At 46.0% G+C, this 24,190-nt stretch overlaps 8 protein-coding genes across 8 annotated transcripts; 5 read left to right on the top strand and 3 right to left on the bottom strand.

The window, feature by feature from the left end:
• Positions 1-442: 442 nt before the first annotated feature.
• BHQ10_008453 (uncharacterized protein) lies at positions 443-1,335 on the top strand (the record flags this gene model as incomplete). Its single annotated transcript, XM_040881260.1, has 2 exons — positions 443-605; positions 686-1,335. The coding sequence occupies 2 exons, from the start codon at positions 443-445 to the stop codon at positions 1,333-1,335; spliced, it is 813 nt and encodes a 270-aa protein (XP_040736955.1).
• Positions 1,336-1,638: 303 nt separating this feature from the next.
• Positions 1,639-2,738, bottom strand: BHQ10_008452 (uncharacterized protein; the record flags this gene model as incomplete). Its single annotated transcript, XM_040881259.1, has 2 exons — positions 1,639-2,037; positions 2,097-2,738. 2 exons carry the CDS (start codon positions 2,736-2,738, stop codon positions 1,639-1,641), a joined length of 1,041 nt encoding a protein of 346 aa, XP_040736954.1.
• A 2,758-nt stretch (positions 2,739-5,496) lies between these two features.
• BHQ10_008451 (uncharacterized protein) lies at positions 5,497-7,783 on the top strand (the record flags this gene model as incomplete). The annotated part of the gene is made up of 6 exons (XM_040881258.1): positions 5,497-5,972; positions 6,029-6,192; positions 6,258-6,410; positions 6,472-6,722; positions 6,776-6,906; positions 6,970-7,783. 6 exons carry the CDS (start codon positions 5,497-5,499, stop codon positions 7,781-7,783), a joined length of 1,989 nt encoding a protein of 662 aa, XP_040736953.1.
• Positions 7,784-7,934: 151 nt separating this feature from the next.
• Positions 7,935-9,798, bottom strand: BHQ10_008450 (uncharacterized protein; the record flags this gene model as incomplete). The annotated part of the gene is made up of 7 exons (XM_040881257.1): positions 7,935-8,090; positions 8,157-8,422; positions 8,486-8,847; positions 8,918-9,032; positions 9,083-9,342; positions 9,402-9,443; positions 9,497-9,798. The coding sequence occupies 7 exons, from the start codon at positions 9,796-9,798 to the stop codon at positions 7,935-7,937; spliced, it is 1,503 nt and encodes a 500-aa protein (XP_040736952.1).
• A 2,192-nt stretch (positions 9,799-11,990) lies between these two features.
• BHQ10_008449 (uncharacterized protein) lies at positions 11,991-13,437 on the top strand (the record flags this gene model as incomplete). Its single annotated transcript, XM_040881255.1, has 4 exons — positions 11,991-12,087; positions 12,141-12,844; positions 12,903-13,356; positions 13,418-13,437. 4 exons carry the CDS (start codon positions 11,991-11,993, stop codon positions 13,435-13,437), a joined length of 1,275 nt encoding a protein of 424 aa, XP_040736951.1.
• Positions 13,438-15,515: 2,078 nt separating this feature from the next.
• BHQ10_008448 (uncharacterized protein) lies at positions 15,516-16,253 on the top strand (the record flags this gene model as incomplete). The annotated part of the gene is made up of 1 exon (XM_040881254.1): positions 15,516-16,253. The coding sequence occupies one exon, from the start codon at positions 15,516-15,518 to the stop codon at positions 16,251-16,253; it is 738 nt and encodes a 245-aa protein (XP_040736950.1).
• An 815-nt stretch (positions 16,254-17,068) lies between these two features.
• Positions 17,069-19,687, bottom strand: BHQ10_008447 (uncharacterized protein; the record flags this gene model as incomplete). Its single annotated transcript, XM_040881253.1, has 3 exons — positions 17,069-17,115; positions 17,186-19,187; positions 19,241-19,687. 3 exons carry the CDS (start codon positions 19,685-19,687, stop codon positions 17,069-17,071), a joined length of 2,496 nt encoding a protein of 831 aa, XP_040736949.1.
• A 2,970-nt stretch (positions 19,688-22,657) lies between these two features.
• BHQ10_008446 (uncharacterized protein) lies at positions 22,658-24,002 on the top strand (the record flags this gene model as incomplete). The annotated part of the gene is made up of 3 exons (XM_040881252.1): positions 22,658-22,996; positions 23,047-23,347; positions 23,407-24,002. 3 exons carry the CDS (start codon positions 22,658-22,660, stop codon positions 24,000-24,002), a joined length of 1,236 nt encoding a protein of 411 aa, XP_040736948.1.
• Between the last annotated feature and the right edge of the window lie 188 nt (positions 24,003-24,190).

Below are 24,190 nucleotides of genomic sequence, written 5' to 3'. Positions count from 1 at the left end.
AATAAACTGTCTTGAGACTTGAGTTAGCGCTGTTCACTCCGTAGTGGGCTTAACATCAAACCCTGTCAGGTTAAAAGGGGCCACTTTGGCAAAAGCTAGCCCTAAAGTGTACCTGCGGCCTCCCTGAAGCCAATCCAAGTCATTTTAAGGCGCTCCTTAGCGTTCAGCTAGACTTTAACTTTTAAGTCATTGTAGTGTCTCCGCAAATCATTCGCCCAGAACGTTGAATCCGGCCCCGAGGCCTATTCAGTTTTCACTCTTCTCTTTCGCTTTGCTGCGTATTCTCGTAATCTTCTCTCGCATTTTCTTTTCCGGAGAGAAACCGAGACGGTCAATTTTGGTACGGACTTTGAAGAATTAGAATTGGGAAATTTGCAGTATTATCATCGACCAAACATTTCAATCGCCCGAGCATAAAAGCATACGCACTCAAGTCGCAGCAATGTCGGGCCAATTCATATATCCGCCGCCAAACTCACAGGACGTCACGTTAAACTACAATTATCGCGATTCAGTGGAGGTCAGCTTCGAAACAACAACCAAGAATAAAATCAGCCCGTACTTGTCGTTATGGTATTATCTCGACGGACAGCCATGGGCTATGGGTATGTTCTCCGGAATTTGCTTCGTTCTCTTGATGTGGATTATCTCCGACAAAAAGCTATACTGACGTTTCAAACCAAAGGATACAACACATCCGTCCCATCCAACGGCACTATAACGGTTGACTTGAACGTCCTCGAACAAGCCTACTACGGCCAATTCAATTTTGACGATGGCAGTTCCGTCCTATATCTCAGCTGTTTCTTCAATGTCGCCTATAACACGTCGCAAAGCCCGACGACATGGGGTCAGAGTGCTGCTGCAGCTTGGTCGTCGTCGCTAGCGGCTGCTACATCGACCACATCATCTTCATCTACCAAATCGACCGCGACTTCGACAACATCTTCGTCTACATCTACATCTGCGACTTCCTCCTCTACTATCACATCCGCTGCAACACAATTAGCCACTCCGTCGAGTACATCAAGTTCATCATCTGGCCTGAGCAGCGGCGCAATAGCCGGTATTGCCGTGGGTGTGGTTATCGGTGTCCTCGCCCTTCTAGGCATGGGAATATTCTTCTGGTGGCGGAACAGGAAAGCGAACAAGGTGCAGGGCGGGTTTGTCGGCGAATTACCTGGAGGTGAACCGAGCCCACAGCAACAGACTTTTATCAGCAACAATCATAATAATCAAGCAGAAAAGACGAATTTGGTTCCATATTCAGATCATCCTGCCCGAAATCCTGCGGCGGAGTTGGCTGGAAACCGTGCTCTGCAGGAGTTGCCGTGATGATTGTGCTTTGAGCTTTAAGCGATGGGTGTATATAGGGAGTTATAGTTTAAGGGCTAATGAATTAAATTTTGAACAATAAAGTTATCTGTGACCGTTTATAACTTGAGTAGGTAGTAAAAAGATTCCAAGAACAAAAAGCAGTGATTATGTCAAATTTAACTTGTCAACAACGGTAATATTCTTCATTCGTAACACATAGCACACAATGAAAATATATACAGGGATCATAAAACAATATATCCACCATCATACTCCCAGCAAACAAACAAAGCACCCAATCATCCTGTCACGAATAAAGACTTAGTCCTGAGGACCACCAGCAGGACCGTCGTAATTCCAGTAACCCTCTCCCTGACTCCGGCAAGTACCGACGACACAGTAGTAACCACCACCCACATTGTTGGAGTTGGGCGAGTACATGACAAAGGTGCTACCGTCACCATCGAATCCAGTGCAAGCATTATACTCGCCATTCTCGCAAGTGTAAGCGGTATGCGCGGTGTTATACCAGACGCAAATGGTGTCACCAGATCCGCCATTGCAGCTGTATGTGTTTCCGGTTGTCCAGCTTGCGCTCACGGAGAAGCCGCCGGTCAGCCATTCTTCTGCAGTTGCGCTGGCTGTCCAGCCGATGGTGTATGAGACACTGTCGCTCTGGCCTACGCTGCAGCTATCTGCCGCGCCGCAGTTGATGTTTTCCTATACAAAAATTTCATTAGATACTCGCTATGTCAATAATTTGAGAGAAGACCACTTACAGAAAGTTGCTTCAGATAGTAGTTCTGGTGAGGGTTGCCATCTCCAACAACCTGGCTGGAAGCAGACCAAATACCGCATTGGCGCTCATCCAAGACGGGTCTGGATGATGACAGATCCCTACGTGTAAGGTTTGCGGTCTCGGGCGGTCCCTGCTGTGCAAGCATAGAATTGTATGCGCTTTGCAAGCTAGGAATCACCCCACTGTCAAAACAGGTTGTCTTCTGGTCACTAATGGGCGACAAGCTTAGAGATGATGGCACCGGTACAGCACAGTCCAAGAAACTCTCGCCATCATTGAAGATTCGAGCACACTGAATCCCGCCAGAGGTATCGCGATCTTCATGGACCTTGTATGTTGTGGAGCCCACGGTCAGAGTACCGGCGCCGTTCTCGTCAATGTTTGCGGTAATGGGGAGATTGGCAAAAGCGCCTGAGTTGAGGGTGCTGGAGCAGGAGTATCCGAGAATGTCAGAAGTGTCCTTGTTGACAACGGCAATGTCGGTTTCGGAGGTTGATTTGACTTGTTGAATCATGACATTCACCTCTTGGGTGTCGTCGCTGCGGAGGTGAAGACGTGAAGGAGCGGCTAGGGCTACGGGTACAAGCCCGGCCATGGCCGAAAGGGCAATGATGGACTTCATATTGAAAGGGTGTATGTATGCTGATGTGTTGATGTGCTTGAAGGAGAGGATGGAATGATGGATTGGAGAGACGATTGTTTCGACGGAAACTTGGTCCCTTTTATATCCCATCTTCATGTTACTATTCTCAGTATAAACGAAATTTCCGTCATCGCCCTCGTCCGTCAAACCATCTCATCCCCGAACTCAACAAAAGATCAACAACCTCACTTACCTGCTACGTACGTACCTAAACTCTATCATGTCCCTAGAAAGCAATGTGGAAGAGATATGGGGCCGCCTGAGCAAGCCATGCGCCATTTTTGTTCCTTTCCCATCTCGAAAATTTCCTATATAGGAACGATTTTCATATTCGCGAAGGTGATCAACATTTCGGGAATCCGAGATCTGATATTGAAACTCGAGATTGGCCACTTTATTTTAGGATTATTGGGGCAAATGTTCAGTGGGGAGGGCATCAGGTCAGCTCTTCTTACCGACTGAACACAGCTCTTACTTTCCAACTTGAGTAGTTTTACCTAACATCTGCTCGTGTGCGATGATTACGGGCCTCGGAATTGTCTATCCTAACTGTTTGTTACACTGAAGCATCCACAGTCAGACTCTGCCTTACTACTCATTGAATCGCGAATGAGGCATTTTGTCATGACGTCGAATAAGTAACTAGCACCGAATATAAGCCCTATATTCTAAAAGCTAGCGTCCTCGTACACAGATGCCAACAAACTTTAAAACCTCAAAGTGACCAAATAAAGAAATTGCGGGGATATGGCCCCTAGCCCTATACCTAGATAGCAGGAGATGGGTACCAAGTTCAGGTCCAACCACCGGTTTTCTTGTCGTCATTGGTATTAAGTGGCAGTTTAGCACGCGCTGAGATCCCCATTTGGTGCATTGGGGCTGACTCATGTACTACGTATAGTACTTTCGTGTAAGGCACCAACCAACGGCATCTAAGAACGTGGAGACACACTTTAGTGTTGTTGACGAAGAAGGAAGTTAGCATGGACAATCCCAACAGACAATAAGTTTCAAAGTGGGCATATTGGAAAATCGACGATTAAGTGATCCTACAACTACGTAACTATTTATCGAATCCTGTGAGAGACTAATCGATCCTCCGAATCGTGTCAAACCTAGGACGAGGGAGTAAGGGAAGGATATTGCTACCGCACGGGTATATGTACATCGGTAGGAGACATTTGAAACGAATAATGCCGATCTATACAATACGGTAGCAATGTACAATTCACTAAAGACCTTTTTATAGCTTGCCAATGTAGAATGCGCGGCTCTCTACTTAGGTTGTATGTAAGCAATGCTTATTTCCCCAGATATCTCAACGAGGGTTCACACTAAACAAGTAAGAGTTTCGATGGCGTACCTGACCCAAATCCTGAAATTCGCCCGATTTCCACTGAACAAGTTACGTAATTTCATATGATACTTCAATTTGCCATCATACTAAATCAAAAGTTGGGGGCTTGGGGCTTTTTCAGCCCCCACGAAAGACCCCAAGTTTGACTGTCCAGTAACAAGTCGAAGCAGTTTTGTGGGAGCCGCTGATCGCCGTATCGGTGGATCCAAGCAACAAGCGATCGAAGTCGAGGAGAAGAAAATACAATATTGACGTATCATCCATCTCCTTTAGCAAAGATGAGGCAGTAGTCAGGTGAGCGTATGAGGCGGACTGCCTGACGTATATAGCGAGTAAAAAGTGAAGCTATGGAATAGCTATATACTTGCAATACATCACTATTCGATCAACTACGTACTTGAATCTTGAGATCTACATATTCTACAAGGATAATTCAGGGGAGAAAGAGACTCATTTTCGCATCCAATCATCTGCATTCTTTTCAGCCATAGTCGCTGTCAAGCTGTCAGCAACAAGCCACTATATGCACAGCGATCGTGAGTTAGAAGTAATAATCACGCATTGATTTCGAAAATAATGATGTTGACAGCTACTACATACTGCGCAACGCGGGCTGAGCATATATATTCTGGCTTAAGCATCAACATGAACCGACCCGGAAGTGGCTCSGAGCATTCAATGTTATGAAAGGAAATCATTGATGTTATAAGAGGGTATATTAGCCGCTGGAAATTGCATATACATACTCTGTAATTGACGGATAAATATGCTGCTGAAGCCACTGCATGACCATCGGCTATGTGGAACATCGAATGCTCATCCGTCGGAAGGTTAGTAGATACAGGAGACTAGAGAGATCCCTGACAATATCTATACCCTGTGCCCTTTTGAACTTTGATTCTGTTCTGATATGAAGAACGCAAATACAATCAATGACCACTGACAAGATTGTTTGTTTCCTTAGAGCAAACCTCATTCCCCCCGCAAACTTAGACGACTATTTTTTCCAGTTGAGGGGAGAAAAACACAGCTATGTATCCATATTATTACCCCTCATCAAAAACAATTTACCCGGGCCTTCTATATGTAAACCCAATTCCTAACATTTAAACGAGCCGGGTTCCTGTTTCCACTATTTAGTATTCTTTAAATCTTGAGCATTGTGTACTCGCCCTTTTTTGTGCTATAATCACGGACTGTGGTTGCACGCCGAATTGAACGAATCTCAAACATGCTATGGCCTTTCGTTTTAAAAGAAAAAAAATGCTTCTAGATTTTGAGTAAATCTGTTTCTGGACCTAGATTTTAGTTTCCTCGTTGCATTTTACCAAGTTAAACAAACATCAGAGTGGGTTTCGGCTTAGATTGCAACCGATCACCATGACTACTTCAGTACCTCTTACTCTTGGATACGGCGATATCCATCCCTTCGCAAAAGTACAAATTTCTGACCATGAGTCCGTACAACAACTCTTACGAACACTTCTCGATCCTCTTCAACCTTTCTTCTCTCCTGCCAAGGCCAGAGTGCGTGTGCCTGGTGGTACTGGAGTGAGATTTGATCAAACAGCCGCCGAAGTCGAGGGTCTTTGTCGGCCTCTCTGGGGTCTAGCATTTCTTTTAGCAGGTGGAGGAAGCTACGCATACACGGATGCATGGATTGAAGGCATCAAGGCTGGGACAGATCCTGAAAGTCCAGAATACTGGGGTAGTCCCCGCGACAACGACCAAAGAATGGTCGAAATGTGTCCTCTTGGGGTGGCATTTGCGATTGCGCCGCAATTTTGGCAGAACCTTTCGGAGAAAGAGAGGGGAAATGTTGAACAGTGGTTGGGGAACTCAATCAACACCAAAGAGTATGCCCCCCTGATTTATTATGGCATATTTTACTAAATGGTCGTTTTGTCTGCAGAATGCCAAACACGAATTGGCTCTGGTTCAGAGTTTTTGCCAATTTGGGATTGAAGTTGAACAATGGCAAATACTCAGAAGAAAGGTTGCAGCAGGATATCAAGCATCTTGAAAGCTTCTATCGTGGCGGGGGCTGGTCTAATGATGGCCCGGAGGGGATTCATCGTACGCAAACACGATCTTTCTATCAGGGTGCTTTCATCGTCTTACGCTAAATTAATCTTGGCTAGAAATGGATTACTACTCTTCTAGCTTCGCAATTCAGTTCCTTCAGCTCATATATGCCAAGTTGGCAGAAGCGGAGGATCCGGAGAGAGCCCAAGAGTTTAAAGAACGTGCACGCCTTCTAACGCTTGATTTAATCCACTATTTCGACGAACAAGGTATTGCTTGCTCCCATTACGAATATATCGGGCTAAAAGTAATGAATGACAATGCTCACAGGTCGTGCCATTCCCTTCGGTCGAAGCATGATCTACCGGTTTGCGGTAGTAAGCTTTTGGGGTGCCCTGGCATATGCAGATGTTGAGCTTCCTGCCCCTTTAACGTGGGGAATTGTGAAGGGCATTGTGCTCCGGCATTTTCGATGGTGGCAGACCCAGTCCCAAATATGGTCGTCCACTGGTACACTTACAATTGGGTACTCCTATCCCAATATGTATATGGCTGAAAGTTACAATAGCCCCGGAAGCCCGGTAAGACATACCACTCAATATATAATTGTGCAAGGCTAATGACAGAGCATAAGTACTGGGCATGTGTTGCATTTATCTGCCTAGCTGTGCCGCAAAGCCATCCCTTTTGGACGTCTGAGGAGATGCCCCTTCCAAAATCCCTGCCTGGAGTAAAGGCGATCAAACAGCCAAAGCATATCATCAGGTCTGTAATTTTAAGTTGTTTGGCCGTAAAGTGTGAAATTTGCTAATGAGTCTGACGATCTAGCTCTCTAGGAGGCCACCACTTTCTTCTATCATCTGGCCAGGCATGCGGATACCCAATGAAAGGTACACACGCAAAGTATGGCGCCTTCGCGTACAGTAGCGCCTTTGGATATTCCGTATCTCCAGGACATTATACGCTTGGGCAGTATGCTCTGGCATCTCAGCTCGGATTCTCTGACGACGGTGGCGAATTTTGGAAAGCCCGTCGATTGAGTCAGTATTCTGCTCTGGAAGAAAGGGACGGACTGCCTGTCCTTGTTTCAATTTGGAAGCCGTTCCCAGACGTTGAAGTCAAGACTATTCTGGTACCCCCGACGGAGGCGACACCAAACTGGCATCTCCGAATCCATCGTATCGAAGCTGGTCGAGATGTTATGACGGCAGATGGTTCTTTTGCGATTGCCAACACTCGGGCCCTTGACGGAAGGCACCTAGACTCTTATAATGCGAACATTTCGGAGGGTACATTCCCGCGATATCTCAACAACTACGACGCCCGTACGCAAGATGGCTATTCGGGGGGCGACCAAGGCGCATTTGTAGTATCAATAGGAGCAGTTGGGATTCGTGCTTTGGAACCAAATTCGCAACGGAGAGCCACGCTTGTAGAGGCCGATGCAAACTCGAACGTGATGGAAAGCAGAACAGTTATTCCAACCTTGGAGCTTAATATTCCGAAAGGTCAAACGGTGTCATTTATCTCGGCCGTTTATGCAAGACCAGCAGGTCGTAGCCTACTCAAAGAAGATTACCTACGTGGATGGGATAGTCCTCCTGAGATCCCAAAATGGGTTCTGACAGAGATGGTGACATGACAGCCATTCCCGCAGATCTAGATTAATCTATGTGGCGTTTGATACGAGAACATAGTTGAGATTCAGTAGCTGTGGATTTTATATATGAGAAATTAGTATATCAAGCTTGTCATTGTATATACAGTATGAATATCACGTTTCTGAACGAAGTCTAAGAAATCTCCTCGAGTACATTTGCCCAGGTGATGTTGGAGAACGGAGGGGCATCGACTTCGCACACTGTTCCTGGCTCCGGCAAAGTACCATTCACCCAGTAATTTGCAGTGGTTTGCAAACTGCATAATGAGGGGAGGACAAGGGAAGTATGCTAAAATGGACAAGTCAGCTCGGCTCATAGTTTCAGGCAGAGACACAGGAAGAGGAAGAGACATACACCATATCCATTAACTTCGAGAACGACACTACCCTCAAACCCAGCACTGACATTCTGTGCAGATTGTATTGGCGTATGTCCGTCGTAGGTATTGGCAATAAGAAGTACTGGATTCTTCGGGCTGACTTGGAAATCACCTTCGTAACGCTCTTTGGCATCTAGCTTCCACTGCGCACAAGCCATAGAAAGAGACATATCACCACGACCTGCTATTCTGCTTGTATTGGAAAGCTCATAGACCGCTGGAAGAAACTTGTCATATGTTCCTGCTCGAGCAGCCGGGGCTCGATCGGAGCAATGAATCCCCTCTAGAGACGGATATGACGAACCTATCGTAAGTAAAGTAGTGTTGTCAATGGGGAGAACAGTTCCCACGAATTCAAGGAAAGCGATTTCATCAATATTCCCAGTCATGAGCATGTCGAATATTAGGGTGGTGTTTTCCCAACTTGTGGTTGCGTAAAGACTGTTTACGGCGAGCAGGTACAGGGTGCTGCTATCCACCGTGAGATCGCCTACCGCGACGGGCCTCTGATAAAGAGTAGCGACGAGGTCATAGAAACTTTGCTCGAGGTCGGCGGCTGTTGCGTTGGGGTTGCTCTTTGCGAGTGAACATACATTCGGAGTTGCAACACAGCTATTGAACATTCCCGAAAATGACTGGTCTGCTAGCTCCCACTCTTCGAAATCGCTAAATTACAATATGTGTTAGTAGCTTCAACCGAGAATCGACCGAGGAATTTCAGTGAACTACTACGTACGCATATGAGTGATAATACTGATGTGGATTTTGCACTCCATCCAAGATCACCTTGTCAACCTTGTCCGGGAACATGGCAACTAGCGTGGCTCCCAAGGTAGTACCATATGAAAAACCTAGACTCGATTAGTAGGCTCTCCGCTGTCTCTCTAGAAAACATTCTTACCCCAGTATCTCAATAAACCATCTTCTCCGACAGATTCCGCAATACTCATCACGTCTCTTGCAGTAAAGGCAGTACCGATCAGAGTGCCTGTCACGTTGTGCTTCTGAGCACATGTATTTGCGTCAATCGTGCCTCGAGCCCAAAGTTGTCCCAAAGCCGCGGTATCATTTGCATCAGGCGCTGTCTGAGCATCTGCAAACTTTTCCAATTCGTATTCGCTGTCGTAGCAAGTGAATGGCATATTGCTGGTGGAAGTACCACTGCAATCAATCAAAACATGTCAGTATGTTCCACAAAATATTAATGGTATATTTCATACCGTGGATCAAACGAAATGAGATTATATACACCACCGGATAATCTAGACAATCAGTCATTGATATTCTCTCAAGTTTGCCGACAGTAGAAACTTACGCTTGTAACAGAGTTGCATAACCAGCCAACGTCGCTCGTCCTATCTCCCCTGGACCACCAAAGTTGAGCACGATACTTCCCTTTGCGGGCTGCACTATGGCAGGAACCCGCAAAAGATCTAGTGTATAAGTCTCATTTGAAGTCACTGTATAGTCAAGTGGGACAAGGAGTGTGCCGCAATCGACAGGCAATAAGCTGCCAAAATTATCAGTACAGGTGCCCCATTGAACAACTGTTGCAGCACATGTGGCAGCTAGTAAGCTGGAGAGCTGTATCAAAAGAGAGGCCCTAGAGAGGATCATTGTCAAAGAATCGTTTGATTGTTACCTGGATGCAGTGCTTTAGGTTTAGATACACGAATTCACTGTGTTGAACATTGGATTGAGGCGTGGAAATTGCCAAATATATATGTGTTCAATATGCAGGAACCCAATTTCATTTCCAAGCTCGACACATGGCCCATGGTCGCTAACGAGTGGCATCATAATACGTCTGTATATCCATTGACAATACGGCTTGTTGATGAGATACCTATCTATGGCAATGCGAGCGGTACGTGTGTATCGAACATGGCAAGGTTTTAGGGCTAGTGACAACCATGCGCTACATCAAACCTAATCGGGACATATGTAGCGCCCTGAATACCGATCTGCGCTCAGCTTTCAGCCACTGCAGCTAACCCCCTGTTGAAACGCCAATCAAGGTTGAAAATATATCTATGTGAAAGTATACGTCATGTAGTAATGTTGTTTCTTATATTTTGACTTGTATAAGTTAGTTCATTGAAGTCAAATTATATATGTTGTAGCAGCCTCTCCGAGAAGCTAAAAGTGCAGTGCAACACCTGGGCGCGCGCCCCGGCGATCCTACTCAATATCCTCGTCTTTTTAGTACTGTGGTAGTTCAGCCTCGTACATTAGCGCAGATACAGCTACCCGAGAAAGATCTTCCTTATACCAACACCAATTGCATCGATTTTCTAACAGCAGCCATTTTCCTCTATGATGTCAATGACAAGTTTTGCTAGTATAATCCCTTGCCAGTGCTCTACTGGTTCTCCTCCATTCCGCGGTTGTCCCTTAAGTCCACGTTGAATTTTTTTACACTTGTCCAAATGAATAGACTATTCAAGTGACAGAATTGAGCTACTACATCTTCTGAGGAGAGCTGCCCTGATTGCAAAAATGAATACCCACCGCCTTTTTATCAAGTTCAACTCGGAGCTAAGCCTGGAGCGACTGTGTACGGTTGGCCAGCGAAAGGTGGTTTATACGTTTTAGGAGCTTTGTAGCTCTGGAACTAGTTTCTCTTGGCCTGAGTCGCTTCGAGGATAAGGTCCAACCAAGATATGATGCTGGTAAAGGGGAGCTTTTATATAACTTTTCACATAGCTCTACTCTGAGCTCAGAGCTAAAGTGGGAGCAGAAGCAGAGAGATGAACAGAAGGTAAAGTATTGTGAAAAGAGTACTATTTACCCTTCTCTCATCTTAAATTATTCAAGACAAGTACAAATCTATATAGTGTATATCTTATAGTGCGTATGCTTGGAGCGAGATGGTACCAATCTGCAATCGCTCTAGGAGAAGAGACTTAGGAGCAGACAGTTTTGATACTGCAGCTAAAGAGTGGCGATATGCCATTCAAAGATAGGCTGGCTTTCCAGTAGTAAGAGTGTATGGGTGCGCAATACTACACGATCTCGAACCGCCGCACTTGGGGCTGGCAGGATCTGTAATGCAAGATATATGCAAAAAGGGCGTCGAATAATCGACATCATCGATGGAGTGCACTGTTATCATCCGAAAGAGCCGGCGATAGATCTTCCTGGGTCTGTATACCCTTTTCTTCGACGACCTACGACGTCCAGTGATCTGGCAAATTAATAAATGAAAAGGAAAAAAAGAAATTGCAGGTCTGTAATTGAGACTAATGAAAAGAAATAGTAGAAGCAGTATATTTGGTGAATTGGATCGGTTGGTGTTGTACAGGGGGTAGTCAAGGCACCGCTTTCTAGGGCAAGGAATGCATTATTTCCACATGTGGTAATAACAAACATTCCTTTCTTAGTCAGTGAACCAATCCCTTCTTGGACCCCCTTTCAAGGTTTGTTTATCTAAATTCCGTAGTAAAGTGATGGAATACTATCGATTATTCAAGCCCATTTGGTTAAGCTTGCATGAGTTTTCTCTCATTGCTCGCTCCGTCCATACTGCACATTGTGCGGCTACATGGGCATCACGAAGCTGATAATTTCTCCCCTCAACTATTAAGGCGATTTTTTAAGGTCTTTAAGAGTTTATTGTCGAATCAAATGACTCTAAAAGCTTCCGAAATCGAAGAATAGGGAGGGATCTCACTCCTTTTGATTCTACAACATCTATCAGAAGCGCCATACTTCCTCAATCCAAACATCTGCCACTCAGCAAAGAGACGGGACGAAGAGTAGGAAATTGAAGTAATATCGCGAACTGACGAATTTGGATGTGTGCAACGATGTGGTCGAACATACAAAGACCGGGTCAGGTCATATCAACCATTCTACTAGCAACGCAGGCCGTTCATGCTATTGACCTCAATCTCAATAATCCAGGTACGTAGAGACTAATTCCAACTTCTATGCAAACGCCGTGACTGACCAAATAGACTCCATAAAATCAGCTGCCAAAGCGGTAGCCACCGAAATGATGTCCTACTACACTGGTTACCGACCAGGCGATAACCCTGGCAACCTACCAGACCCATACTTCTGGTGGGAAGCAGGTGCAATGTTCGGCGCCCTGATCGACTACTGGGCATACACCGGCGACAGCACATGGAACAACATGACCACTCAGGCCCTGTTATGGCAAGCAAGCCCCGACGCAAACTTCATGCCCAAGAATCAAACAATGACCGAGGGAAACGACGATCAAGCATTTTGGGGCATGGCAGCCATGTCCGCTGCCGAACGAAACTTCCCTAATCCMCCTGCCGATCAACCACAATGGCTTGCGCTGGCGCAAGCAGTGTTCAATTCGCAAGCAGTAAGGTGGGATCCAACCACGTGCGGCGGTGGGCTTCGATGGCAGATATTCACCTGGAACAAAGGGTATGGCTACAAAAACACGATTTCGAATGGTGGCTTCTTCAATATTGCATCCAGATTGGCCAAGTACACCGGCAACAAGACGTATGCCGACTGGGCGGACAAGACATGGCAGTGGACTGCTGATGTCGGGTTCCTTACACCGGAGTATAGGTTCTGGGATGGTGCGGATGATACAACGGATTGCAAGAACTATAATCTGATTGAGTGGACGTACAACTCAGGAGTCTATCTGCTGGGTGCGGCCAATATGTATAATTTTGTAAGTTTCCAGGACTGTGTTTAGTCTGAAGCTGGTATCATCTAACTGACCTGTTCAGACCAACGGCAGTGACATCTGGCGCGACCGCACCCTCCAAATCCTCAACGCAACAAACGTGTTCTTCAGTACCGAGCCAGAAAACGTCATGTACGAACGTGCCTGCGAACCAGTAGGAACATGCCAAGTCGACCAAAAATCATTCAAAGCCTACTTCGCCCGTTGGATGGCAGCTACCACCCAAATGGCCCCTTTCACCTACGACACCATCATGCCTCGTTTACAAGCATCAGCTATCGCAGCAGCAAAGACGTGCACTGGAGGCCCCAACGGGACGAGTTGTGGGGTGAAATGGACCGATCAGAAATGGGACGGAAGTCGAGGTCTAGGGGAGCAGATGAGTGCGCTGGAAGTCTTGCAGAGTAATTTGATTCAGGAGGTTGCGCCACCAGTTACGGATGCGAATGGTGGGACGAGTATAGGCAATCCTGCTGCTGGTTCGGGGTCGAATGACGGTAGTGTAACACAAGGTAGATTGGGTGATATGAGAACTAGGGAGATTTCAACTGCGGATAGGGCTGGAGCTGGGGTATTGACGACGTTGTTTCTGGCTGGGCTTGTTGGGTGTACGAGTTGGTTGATTTATGAGAGGTAATGCCTCTCGGCTCCTTGTATTACTATATTATAGCAATAATAAAAATGCCATTACCCTACAGTGGTACTGGCCCTAATCTTGTGATTGGTGGACCCACGACTGTCAGTCAACTCCCTGCCAGAAAGGACATCCTTGCTCAGTGTCTTTTAACAATGAGGTCAGCTGGCGGGGTCAGTGTCTGGGAAGTCTGTCGGTCTACTTCATAGTTTTTTATATGAAAATTCGGCATCTGAACGGCATATTGTGTGCTTGCCAACAAAAAACTTGATTCATAGAAGCCCTCTCGTCCTCCAATTGAAAAGCAAGGTATTGTATAACACAGTGCTCAATATCGACAGTACAACACGCTGTCTCTCCGTACGTGGTACTGCATGGCCGTCAATCAGTTGACAACACAATTGTCGAATTAAATCGCAGGCAAAAATAAAATATTCTCAAAGAGGCTGTGTCATGCAAATAATCGGGGACTCTGTTCTTTGTGGCTTCCAGACAAATCTATCTTTGTTCCGGAACTGTCGGAATGGTTGTTTCAGGTCTCTTTCATGGTTTTAAGGCTGTAGCGGTCAAGATCGCGACCTGCACGACATATGCAGTCTTTTTGGCTAGTACGTAGTTCTTGAGACGATCGATCACCCATCGGCAGAGTAGACAGTGAGATTATTGTCAACCAGGCTGTCAACTCGCCTACCTGAAGGAAAAGCAAGGGCGAACAATATCAGAACCGGGTCTAGATTCTAACGTGTGCTGAGGAATCTTCAAGGATAGCTGGTCATAATTGACCAATCGGATCTGTCTGGTTGTCTATGGGCATCCATACATAGCATCATCGGATTCCTGCAGCGTGAAAGTCACGAGTCATGCAACGTACTGTACCACATCCCCAACGAACAGCGCAAATTTTTCCAGGCAGAAGTATAAATCCTTATCTGATTTGTCCTTTGCGCTATTCTTTAACCMCCCCGCCACACTAGGCAGCTCAATTCGTGGTTTTTAAGTAGATTTATGTGGCGATCGTGACGCTTCAGCCACAGTCCTATTTTTACCCCATTGCGGCTGTGACCGCTTGTTGGGCCAATCAGTGTGTGGCTGGCGGAAATCATCGAAAATTGTGATACGGTATTTGGTATCAGAATTACATACACGTCGTCATACGGTCTATCACGTATCCCCGGGATCGCAAAGGGGCGTAATTCCTGGCCAAGGAGCTATTTCGCGCGCTACTGTCGCGATTATGCTCTTGAAGAGAAGTAGGAAATTAGAACCCGATTATTGACTTCAGTGGCTTGTCGATCAAATACATTAGTTTAATTAGTTTTCGCACTCCGTATTCGCATTTCGTTTCGCGTCCAAGATGATGTAGGTGGGTTCTTCCGTAGAAATTTGACGCAAATATTGGAATTGTACTCCAAGAACATATAGTCTTTAGAAATTAAGTACGACGCAAATGAACCGTCAACTGAAGGGTCAATAAAAATCGTGTTCGTACCCGTATGAAACACGAGTACGAGTTATGTAATGTAAACAAATCCTGCCACCAGTAAGCATGTACTATGCAATCCGTTTGTGGAGTATTTTGGCCCTTCATTGGGCCATCTTAAGACTTTACTACGGAGTAAGCCTCGATTCCTCATCTTTTCAATCGCGCGTCTGCCGGTACTTGGGGCTGAGCATGTCCCCGCTCGTCGAGGAACATGCTTTTGTGTTACGTGAATAACCTGATTTCTAGTTCAATCCATGGAATGGGGTAGTTAGTGTATTAGCGGTACGAGGTACAGCTTTGATGATGTCGCACCGTATCCGTACTGAAGTGTAATATGCCGCTACTAAACAATGGGGGGCCGATCCTAGGCATCAGATCACGTCGGCACATAAAAGGAGGTGGTTCGCTCATGTTTAAAAAGATGATTTTAGTCTTGTTTCATCCCACATCACATTCTTCAGAACATCCTCTGCAATTGAGAGTCTAGAATTACCAACCATCCAGTTACCACCGCTGACCAAAAAAATAATACCAACACCATGCAGTACAGACTCATCCTTGCTTCAGCCCTACTCACCACGGCCTACGCCGTTCCTCACCCGGAAATCACACAAGCACCTGCCGTCCCTCAACGACGAGACTTGTGGGACCAAATCGGCAGCGACTTTGGCGCCGTGGGCACCGACATTGGAAATGCCTTCAGCGATCTTGGTGGACAATTAGGTTCCGATTTTGGCAGCATCGGGGGTTCAATCACTTCTGGCTGGGACTCCTTCACCCACTTAATCGCTACACATACTAGCGCGGCAGCATCAGACTACAGCAAATGGGCCAGCGACGCTTCCAGTCTTGCCAGCGATGCCCATGTACAAGCCACTTCGTGGGCTGCCGTAGCCGCAACTGAGACAAATAGTGCTTCTGCCTCAATCGCATCTCAATTTGCTTCAGATGCCTCAATTATTGCAGACAATGAGAGCAGTGCCGCTTCATCTTTGGCGTCGCTTGCTTCCAACACCGGCGCCGTTGTCACAGGTACTTCTACTGTGACGGGCGCCACTACCCTGACCAACTCCGCTGGTTCTGCTACTTCTACCAGCTCTTTCACTTCGACTCAGACCGGGACTACTACTACTGCTACCTCCACTTCGACTCACTCTGGGGCTACTGCTGCCTCTACTTCTACTTTCACTGGTGCCGCTGCTGCAGCCCCCACTGGGTTGGGTATGGGACTTGCTGGCATTGCCGGTCTTGTCGGTGTTGTTGCCGTTGCTTTGTAAAAAGGTTGGCAACTGTTTAGTTCATATAGGTCCGGTGTTTGATTGGCTCGTGGGGAGTTGATATGATTTATGATTTTCTTTTTGTTCATTCTTTTGTGTTCCGGCGCAATTTCCCATAAGTGTATTGGTTTGTTCAACAGTCAATGAAGATAATGAATCAAAATGGTGTATGATCAAAAACTACCACATGCTTCTGCAAAACTTGAAGAAACTTGAGGTATACTTGCCCATAAAGCCGGCGTACGTGATTTGTACCTGAAACCCCTTTCCCAAAAACCACAATACAAAGCACGCCGACTGATGAGTAGTAGTTTTGTTTCATGACACAAAGGTCTGCAGCCTATAAGAATCACCGCCAATTTCAAGGTATGGTGAGTACACGTGAATTCTACAAGTGCTGGAAATTCGCAATATGAAATAGCTTAGTTGAGACCCTGATTGAGAAAAATTGAAGTAGTACCTAATTCAACAGTAATGAAACAATTTCGCCTTATCCCTGAATTGCAGACGTACGAAAGTCTGCACTCAAAAGAGGACGAGTGTAACATGATTCATGATCCAACAAAGTGCAAGATGACAACTACACACACATGTTTCACATTAATATAGAGCCTTAACGTCGCAAGTCCCATTTCCGAGGAATCGGCAAAATCTTCCATCCTGTTCAACCTGAAATAGACATAAAAAAACCAATTCAGGTGATCGCTGTAACGCCTGGACCACCAGATCTTTAATATATTAAAGAAAATCATTCAAATAACCCAGCCCTATCCCTCCATGCTTTGCATTCATATGGTCGTAGCATGGTTCACTTGTCAAGAACACTTCCAAACAAACCCAGCAAATATGTGATCCACACCCTCTGCACGTCATATGGTTACAGCCCTCAGTCTTTTCCAGGGGTGTAGTACATTTAGGACAATCCTTGATACCAAGCTCTTTCTTTAACTTTTTCAGAGCTTCGTAACCCCCGGAAGCTTCGTCCTTGTACTCCGCACAGGTCTTGCCCTCGTGCGAAACGTGACAGGATGTGCATGTCACAGTCAGGCATTTTCTGCATGTATTACAATTGTTCGTGTTCGTAATCCGATAGATCATGCCGCAGTCCGGCTTTGGACAGTAGCGGAAATTCTGCGGGTGGCGTTGGATATGGGACGCGAAAGATGCTTCTAAAATATCTTCAAACGCTCTGGACGAAAGATTTTCTTGTAGCTCCTCAAGACTGAAGACTGCCTGACATTTTCCCTTAGCAACACAACTGATCGAGAAATCTTTTTCTGCTGAGCCGGCCGCAGCGCAGAGACCTTCAAAACAGTCAATGCAATAGATATGACCGCATTTTGTGGGCACAGGATTTTCGGCTGCAGTCCAGCATACAGCGCAATCCTTCTCTGAGGCAGTATCTTGAATGGTTGTTTCCATTTCCCGCTTGGTAATGGTTCTTAATGCGGCCTCATACTCTTTTCGTGATCCGGTAATGAGTATTCTCTTTGGATTGGAGACGATATCAAAAGTGGCATGATTCTCTCCAAGTGCACAAACGATGGTATGGAACCCGCCATTGCATGCCCATTGAAACTCCTCGGGCTTCAGATTTATGATATGGTTCGTAGAAGACTCGGCACTTATCATGTCCGCAATGGCAGACTCTGCATTACTGCACCTTCCTGGAGGGCCGTAAAGTCTGAGCTCTCCTTTCCTCCTGTTCCGGATGACAACGACACCGTGGTCTTTTTCAATTTTTTTCAGCTTTTGGAATGCCTCACCGTTGTAGCTCAAGGAATGAGTCCAGAGAGGTTCCCCGCGGCTCAGTGCTATAACGCCATCTAGTATCTTATCCATAGTTTCTTTTGCCGTAGCGACGTCCTTGGCTACTGAGCCTTCAATTTTGAGTACTCGATACTGGGATGCAGGACCAGCACACGGATATATCTTGAAATTAAGATGTTTCTCCGACCAATCCTGACTCGCCGCACGAATCTGAGGTTGAACAGCACTGAAGATGATAGTTGCGACTTTGAACTTTGCAATGTTAACAAGTTGAGTACTTAGTTTCATATTTTTTCCGAACGGTAGTGGAAAGTTGTCAAGTGATGTTGCAGCTTTCCTTGCATCATGTTCTTCGTAGAATCGGGCAACGGCCTTCGCCCTCTTGCCTTCTAATTCTGTATTGACTTGGTGCCATTCGATTGGACCAATTCGACTTAGCAAGGACATCACAGTTGCACTAGCCAGCTCGCCATCAACATTGTAAGTAGGTTGCCCTATCTCAATATTTCGAGGACGATCGTATGGTGAATATATGGCGGAACGGATATCGTGCTCTGTGGTGCCGGTCGATAAGTCTGTAAGCATGACTGTCCAGGAATATGGATTTCTTAACCCTCCTTCGCCCTTCATCGGTGGGTTGCAGTGCACTTTCTTGTCGAGAATTCTGTAAGACGCGGAATCAAACTTATTGAAAACTCTTCTTGCAATATCTTTGCTCCCGAAGTTCAGCCATGCTGTCTTGGAGGGCTTGTGCCAGGAACACTGGACTTTCTTGCACTCAACTCTACGATAGTTTGCTCCCGAAGGAAAGCTAGCTGTAATTTGAGATGCTTGTAGCTGCGATACTGTGGCATTGGAAGTGCATCCGACAGAAATTTTAGCGCACAATGTCCTCGCAGCCGTAGGATCGTCAAATTTGATATCCGCGGATATAGGAAGAGCTCCATTTTGCGGAGATATTCGTACGCAATCTAGCGAGACATCGATGTCTAGTTCGGACAGAAGGGCGACAACGGATTCCGGGGAGCTATCTACTGGTAGTCCTGTAATCCGAGCAGCAGAGAAGTCAGCAGGTAGAGAAATTTTGGACACTTGAGCCCCGAGTCCATATTGAACCAACGCGCCACCAATTTCTCGTTTGAAGTCATCTCGGAATCGGTTCTCCTAGGGCGTTTTAGAACTAATATAAAGCCTGATATGGCCTGAAAGAGGCATACTTCAGGATCCGAAGGAGTCTCCACCTTCTGCTCGCTCCTATCGATCTTGTCAAGATGGGAGTAAGGGCAAGTATTTCCGTTCCGACAATTACCCCGGGCATAGTGATAGCATGGAATTTGCGATCGTGAATCCGACGTTGCCTGCGCTAACTCGGGCTCCCTGCGTCTGAAAGCCAGCGGACTTTGAAACAACGATTGTGTGGATTGGAGGATATTGGTAGATGGTACATCTTGAGCAAACCTTTCTGCCGGAGCGAAGACCTGCTGTTCCCTCCATGACCCTCCCTGGAGAAAATGTGAAGCTACCCGTGTGCTAGCTTTTGACTTCGCATCGTCGTGAGGGGCTGGTGGGGGCACGCTGTCAGAATTCGAAACGGGTTCGTGAGAGTAACGGCAACTGTCTCCTCTCATACAGTAGCCAGCGACGAAGAATCTGCATTGGGCCATGGTGGATTTCGAAGTGGAGCTTAGTATATTACTAACACAAAGTAGGACGTAGTTTGTTAAGATGCCGAGCGGATTCAGGACGATCATACAACCTTAAAAAGAAACCACCCCGCTGCTAGTCCTGAAATGGACAGACGTCGTTTCGCTAAAAAGTAGCGACTTTGTACAACAACACAACATATCCTTCATGGCAAGTTCCTCCAATTGCAATGTGGCCATAGTCTCACTTCCGTTCAGCAATGAGTTCACTTCCGCCGCTGTCGTCTACGGTCTCTGGCTTCTTTTCTTGTCTGTTCTTGGTTAACTCCTCGGCATGCTCAATGGCTGACCGTGACCTTTCGTTTGAATAATACATTTCCACTTCTGAAGCTGACTTGGTTCCGCCCGTAGTGGGTTGACTAGCATCTACTCCAGATTCAAGGAGCAGTGGAATCATTTCGTGTCTACCCACAAGGATTGCAAACGTTAGAGGAGTATGTGATTCAACTCTGTATATATCGTCTATCGGAGCCCCTGCTTCAATAAGGGTTGATGCCATGTCGATATATCCGTGAATGATTGCAGCGTAGAGTGGGTAATGCTCTTCCATGACCGTCACTTTACTGACATCAAATCCTGCTCCTAATATCAGCACTGCTTCACAAAGTGGAGAGACTGTCAAGAACAATCTCCCTAGTTTCAGAAGAACCAAGTCATCTTTGAACACATCTCAGAGCATATTATAAGCTCAGTGAATGAAATGAAGACTGTTGCTCACATCGTAAATCATAATCCAACATTAAGAAAAAAACGAGCTAGCTCAACATCTCCAGTCGCAGTTGCCAAACTCGAAAGACAACGACGCTATTGTGATAAATTATATTGAGTTAGTCACTCGCTTCTTTCTTATGTCGAATATCCAGCCCACCTCGTCTGCTAACGCCCAATGCCCCAGTACCTCAATACCGTGGCCAGACACTAAGCCGCTAGCAGATGTTCTCCAGTCCTGGTTTCCACAAAGACCATACCCACAGATATTACAAGTCAAGAAGCATATTCGGATATTCCATGTCTATAATCTGGAGGAAGATTGGCGGGKTCAGCATATAGTGGACCGATAACCTTGCAGGGCATCTGATGTTCGAAGATAACACGATTTACTTGTTTTACCACGTGTCCCTGTTATACTGTATGAAAGATGTAAACAAGTACATTACTCCACTCCGTTTGTGGGCGCCTGACTGATTATGAAGCAGAAACCTGCTACCCGCGTCATTCTTCGAAGAAACACTTGATAGCCTGTCCCTCCTGATCCTATGTAGCAACCGATACTGCGCTCTTTGGTTCAAGAAACAACAGAAGAACCATATTCTCGATTCTGCGATATTAGACCTTAAACCGACTTCGCGGAATATATCACAATACTCATTTTGGTGGGAACGGCTTCAGATACTGGAGGAAGAGTTCACCGAGTCAGAGCCCAGAACTGTTTGCCAGTGGTGGTTTGTTAAGAGGAAGCGGGTTCAATGGTACACCTTCTGGGTCGCCATTTTGGTCTTGTTTCTCAGTATACCAACTCTTTAAATGAATGTTGGCAACTGCCCAAGCTCCCATCAGGCTGTCTCGGGGCTTCATATACAACACGTTATATAATGAGTGAATGATCTCTGGTTAATAGTACTACCAATCTCTCTACGTCGTATCTGTAAGTCTTACCCAACAACGGGCTCGCACCACATCTTAAACGATTTTTTTACCACTATGGCATGATTTGGAGACTTTATGGAAATCAATTCAGTAGAAAACCTTGATTCCTCGATTCGTATTACATTTCCAGCTTTTCTTTCTTATCAAATCGACCTCTGGAGCACATATGGATATTTTCAATCGGCTGATGGCTTCTCTTAGACGTCATGACTATAATCCACCCCACTGCAATCTTATCGTAAATTATTCTATTGTTTGGCAGTTTGCGGATTTATTGTGGGGCTCTATCATGGCTAACAGACAGACAAGCGTGTTCCCAGTTTGAGCGACTGTCTTCCGTTTGCGGAAGTGCGACTGGCCCACAGTGTGTTCATTTACATATGATATTGAACAATCAACCAATAGCAATAGAAATCTATAGAAAAAATGAGTCCAGACTGTCTCATGGTAGTATAAGAACGCGCTTGATAATAATGGTTCGTGCGGTTGATAGCTTATGTGGGTCGTCTGGAGAAAAATCGGGTTAGGGCTGAGTTACCGATTGGGAAATTTTTGAATCATGACGGGACGACTTCATGTGCAGGCAGTAGAGGCCGCTTGACGGTATTCTATCGTGATTTGTTGTCGCTTTTAACTAGAGTGCTCTTTGGTGTGTAGGCATAATTAGGACGACAACTATAAGTACGGTTCGCTTTGTTTATCAACACGTTTTTCGATTTCGTCGAATGAGTGTTTTGGTTCCCTGTTCACCAATACAGTCAGATAAGTACAATGCCAACATTGGTTGGTCTACACTCAAACAGTCTGGAGCCGGATTGCGCAGTATATGGAGCAGATCATGTACAAATGGCACCAAGCTCTTGGCGAATGAATGACCATTCTCCGCGCCTCGATTACATGACTCGGGCAGTTCTCTCTATGGCTCATTCTCCGGATCCAGAACGTAGATGTTGCACCAGTCTGGAGAATGACTTTGGATATGAATGTAATTGGATGTTAAGTGTATATACACTGGCCATTGTGGGAAGTGGTTCCTTATCCAGATGCAGAGTCATGACGTGTGGTTATTCGTATTTTATCAGATTGTTACATTCTCGTAAGTGGGATGAAAGCACATTTAAAGACACTTTATAAAGTCGTCCGCCCTGCTGCTTACATCCTTGATCTTGATTTCTTCTCTGTGATTTTGAATCCTTGCGCCACCAAATCGACTGACAGATTTACCCCTACAACCCAGCATCAAACCTACCCAGTCGAAGAACGATTAAGGATACCAATATCAAAATGGGAGTCCTCAGCTCAGCTAGCCGTCGCTCCACCCAGACGGATGGAGGTATATCCCGCCGCTCTACAGGCCGTCAGTCAGGCGCGCAATTACCCATGCTCAACATAGCCGACAATGGCCGCAATAATCTTGTCGCCGTAATCGGTGAATTTGTGGGCACCTTCTTGTTCCTCTTTTGGTCTTTCGCTGGCACTCAAATCTCAAACACGCCCATGCCCCCACCGGGATCGTATCCTAATACAAACAACTTGTTGTTTGCTTCGTTAGCGTTTGGATTCTCGTTGACGGTCAATGTTTGGGCTTTTTATCGTGTTACGGGTGGATTGTTCAATCCTTCGGTAAAGTCAATTCCAGTTTGTGGTTAGAGCCTGGCTAATCCCAATGATAGGTTACATTGGCTCTCTTCCTTGTCGGCGGTCTCCCAGCAGTGCGCAGTGTCTTGATTGTGATTGCTCAAATTTTGGGTGGTCTCTGTGCTGCCGCTGTGGTATCCGCTTTATTCCCCGGCCCTTTGAATGTCGCAACCACTTTAGGGGGTGGTACGAATACTGCCCAGGGTCTTTTCATTGAGATGTTTCTCACTGCTCAGTTGGTTTTTGTCATCATTATGCTTGCTGTTGTGAAGCACAAGTCCACCTTCTTAGCTCCTATTGGAATTGGTTTGACTTTCTTCTTGACTGAGCTTTGCGGTATGTCCCCTTTCATCCCGACTTCATTCTGGTATAACATGACTCTAACTTTTTTTAAGGCATCTACTTCACCGGTGGCTCCCTAAATTTTGCCCGCTCTCTCGGCCCTGCTATCGTGAACAGAAGCTTCCCTCACTACTTCTGGATCTACTTCCTTGGTCCCCTGCTCGGATCTGCTCTCGCATCTGGTTTCTACTACCTTCTGAACAAGATGCGTTACGAGACTTGCAACCCCGGTCAAGATGCTGATAGTATCGAGGCTGGACCCACAAAGGAGGCCAACTTATCTTCTTCCTTTGACACCGGTGTCCCCGATACTTATGACGGTGGCGTTGGCGGTAACGGTGTCACCGGAAACGTCAACGGAACAGGCCGCGCCATCAACGGACATCAGAGGAATATTTCCGAAGCTACTGCTGTCAGCCCTGGAGGATATGCCGACACAACTGATGGATCTCATAAGAACGATGCCGCTTTCTCCCCCACAGGTCATGGCGAATATCAGTCCGCCACCAATACAGCTGCGGGCCAATATGGAAATACACCCGTGAATCAGACTCCAGGTACATTCAACAATCAGACAACAGGGAACCCGCGCAATTCGTTGAATCCGGTCCATGAGAGAGGTGAAAGTGGACATATCAACCAGTTCTAAAGTAGGGATGAGTGGTTGAGCGAGAACGATTGGCGGTATTGATCAACATCTGATATGTATCAGATTTGCTAAAAGTCTGAGGCGTGTGCGATTATAAGGCGTTTCGGAGGTGGTGCAGAAATGACAGGCTTCCAAGGTTATAAAAGATGTTCCTACTTTGATGATACCTTAACACACAAAAGATAATT

The sequence above is a fragment of the Talaromyces amestolkiae genome (genome assembly GCF_001896365.1).
Source record: "Talaromyces amestolkiae strain CIB chromosome Unknown scaffold19.1, whole genome shotgun sequence".
Lineage (NCBI taxonomy): Eukaryota > Fungi > Ascomycota > Eurotiomycetes > Eurotiales > Trichocomaceae > Talaromyces > Talaromyces amestolkiae.
This window is presented reverse-complemented; position numbering and strand designations above follow the sequence as displayed.